The sequence below is a fragment of the Colobus angolensis genome, unplaced genomic scaffold, assembly GCF_000951035.1.
Source record: "Colobus angolensis palliatus isolate OR3802 unplaced genomic scaffold, Cang.pa_1.0 Scaffold140, whole genome shotgun sequence".
Classification (NCBI taxonomy): Eukaryota; Metazoa; Chordata; class Mammalia; order Primates; family Cercopithecidae; genus Colobus; species Colobus angolensis.
In genome coordinates this window covers 1,806,527-1,809,094 of record NW_012114489.1, presented here as the reverse complement: position 1 = coordinate 1,809,094, position 2,568 = coordinate 1,806,527, and the positions used below count along the sequence as shown (strand labels likewise).

The 2,568-nt window shown below is 43.1% G+C and overlaps 1 protein-coding gene across 3 annotated transcripts in view; it reads left to right on the top strand.

Moving 5' to 3' along the window:
• Positions 1-840, top strand: part of APOO (apolipoprotein O) — a 93,649-nt gene extending 92,809 nt beyond the window's left edge. For 2 of the 3 annotated variants that reach the window (XM_011935116.1, XM_011935117.1), the window contains exon 9: positions 581-840. Coding sequence is in view for 1 of the 3 variants with exons in the window: in XM_011935118.1 (XP_011790508.1) it covers positions 581-586 (6 nt within the window). In the remaining 2 variants the exon portion in view is untranslated. The remainder of the gene's footprint in view (positions 1-580) is intronic. The other variant, XM_011935118.1, reaches the window with a different exon arrangement.
• Positions 841-2,568: the final 1,728 nt, after the last annotated feature.

The window sequence follows — 2,568 nt, the reverse complement described above, 5'->3', positions numbered from 1 at the left end:
GACCACAGATGATCCACCTGCCTCAGCCTCCTAAAGTGCTGGGATTACACATGTGAGCCACCACAGCTGGCCTTCTTTCTGATTCTTAGTTTAACTATCTGTAAAATGGGAATAATTACAGTTTTCTCTGGCTCATGTTTCTTATGGTTATATAATGGTGATGTAAATATTGTCTATGGTTTCTCTATTTATTTATTTATTTATTTTGAGACAGAGTTTCATCCTTGTCGCCCAGACTGGAGTGCAATGGCATGATCTCAGCTCACTACAGTCTCCGTCTCCTGGGTTCAAGCAATTCTCCTGCCTCAACCTCCTGAGTAGCTGGGATTACAGGCACCTGCCACCATGCCCAGCTAATTTTTTTGGATTTTTAGTAGAGATGGGGTTTTACCATGTTGGCCAGGCTGATCTCAAACTTCTGACCTCAGGTGATCGACCCGCCTCGGCTTCCCAAAGTGCTGGGATTACAGGCATTGGCCACTGCGCCCGGCCTGGTTTCTCTATTTAAGTCTGAAAAATTTTCATAATGCAAAATTTTTTCTGGCACAGTTTACTTATGTTTTTCTTTTCCTTCTTTTAGTTATAGGTAAACATTGGAAACTTCATAGAGTAAATCAGTATTTCTACAGAAAAATGGCAGAAAAGTCAGTATTGAATGTATTAAATTGGCTTTCTTCTTCAGGAAAAACTAGACCAGACCTCTGTTATCTTCTGTGATATCATCCTACAAGCAAACTAATCTGGAATCCCTTCACCTAGAGATAATGTACAAGCCTTAGAACTCCTCGTTCTCATGTTGCTATTTATGTACCTAATTAAAACCCAAGTTAAAAAAAAAAATCCGATATCATTGAGTGACGGTCTAAGTGTATCTGGTGCCTGTGTGTATGGTGTGTGTATGCATGGTTTGTGTGTGTGGTGCATGTTTGTGTGTGTGTGTGGTATGGATGGTGTATGTGAGTTAGAGACAACAGGTAACTCTTTTTAGGGAAGTACCAGCTTGCAGCCTGCAGAGTCTGGGCCCCACAACACATAGTATAGAAGAGTAGCTCTGGAGTCCGAGAGATGCTTCAATAACCAGCACAAGGACCAAAACTTGTAATACAGTTTCCCTGACAATGATTAGAAGACATATAAAAGGAAACAGTAACAGTGACCCCTTATTGTGGCTGTCACCTCCTAGTTTGTACAGAACTTGCAATTCTTGCATGCCAGTGGGAGATTCAGAATGAAGAGGTCCCTGTCCTCTGCCAGTGGATGAATGGGGATGTGGTGTGTGTTTGGATTCTCTGTATGTGTATGGCTTGTCTTTTCCTCCTCTGTGGCCCCTGAATGCACAGCTCATTGAATGCTGTAGTCCCACTGCAGGAGCCTCTTTTGACTTGTCAGCCAGCCAGTAAGGATGGCAGGGGAACAGAATGTCAAAGAGAATTTAGAATTTCCAGATTTCAATTAGATTTGGGAACTCTAAATCTTCCTTGTATACTTGTATCATCAATTGAATTCCTAATCGTTGACCTTCCAGAACTGATAGCAGTCAGTAAGATAGCAATACACAGATGGACATGCACATATTCGTGTTATATATATTTAAGAGAGCCAAAATGGCAGGAACAGTGGCAGCATTGTTACCGGATTAATGAGCTGAAGCAAATTTGTCCCTAGAATGATCTCCATAGTCACCCAGAAGTCTTTTATTTCCTTTTATGCCAAAGTACTTCTGTGTTATTGTACCAATCACCCAAATATATGAAAGCCATGCCTATATCTCATTATAAATATGCTATTGTTCCAGGCTTTCTCCATTTGGCTTGGCCTCCCATGTCACCTCTGGAAAGTAGCGATTCCTTGAGTTTCTTCCTTGCAATTGCCTGACCTAGAGAAGATTAAGAAGAAATGGCCTACACGTCAGCATGCTCAGGTCATTAATCAATAATTTGAGTGCTTCCTATCTAAGATATTGCCTCCCTTTTTAAATTTTTTACTCAGTATTGAAACATTGCTTTAAAACATTTTAGGCCAGGTACGGTGACTCACGCCTGTAATCACCCGAGGCGGGTGAATCACTTAAGGCCGGGAGTTTGAGACCAGCCTGGATAACATGGTGAAACCCTGTCTCTACTGAAAATACAAAAATTAGCCAGGCGTGGTGGTGCACGCCTGTAGTCCCAGCTACTCGGGTATCTGTGGCAGAAAAATTGCCTGAACCCAGGAGGCAGAGTTTGCAGTGAGCCAAGATCAATCCACACACTCCAGCCTAGGCAACAGAGTGAGACTGTCTCAAAAAAAAAAAAAAAAGAAAGAAGGCCAGGCGCAATGGCTCACGCCTGTAACTTTGGGAGACCAAGGCAGGCGGGTTGCTTGAAGTCAGGATTTCAAGACCAGCCTGGCCAACATAGTGAAACCCTGTCTCTACTAAAAATACAAAAACTTGCTGGGCATGATAGCGGGTGCCTGTAATCCCAGCTACTCAGGAGGCTGAGGCACAAGAATAGCTTGAACCCAGGAGGAGGAGGTTGCATTGAGCCAAGATCACCCCACTGCACTCTAGCCTGGACCACAGAGCAA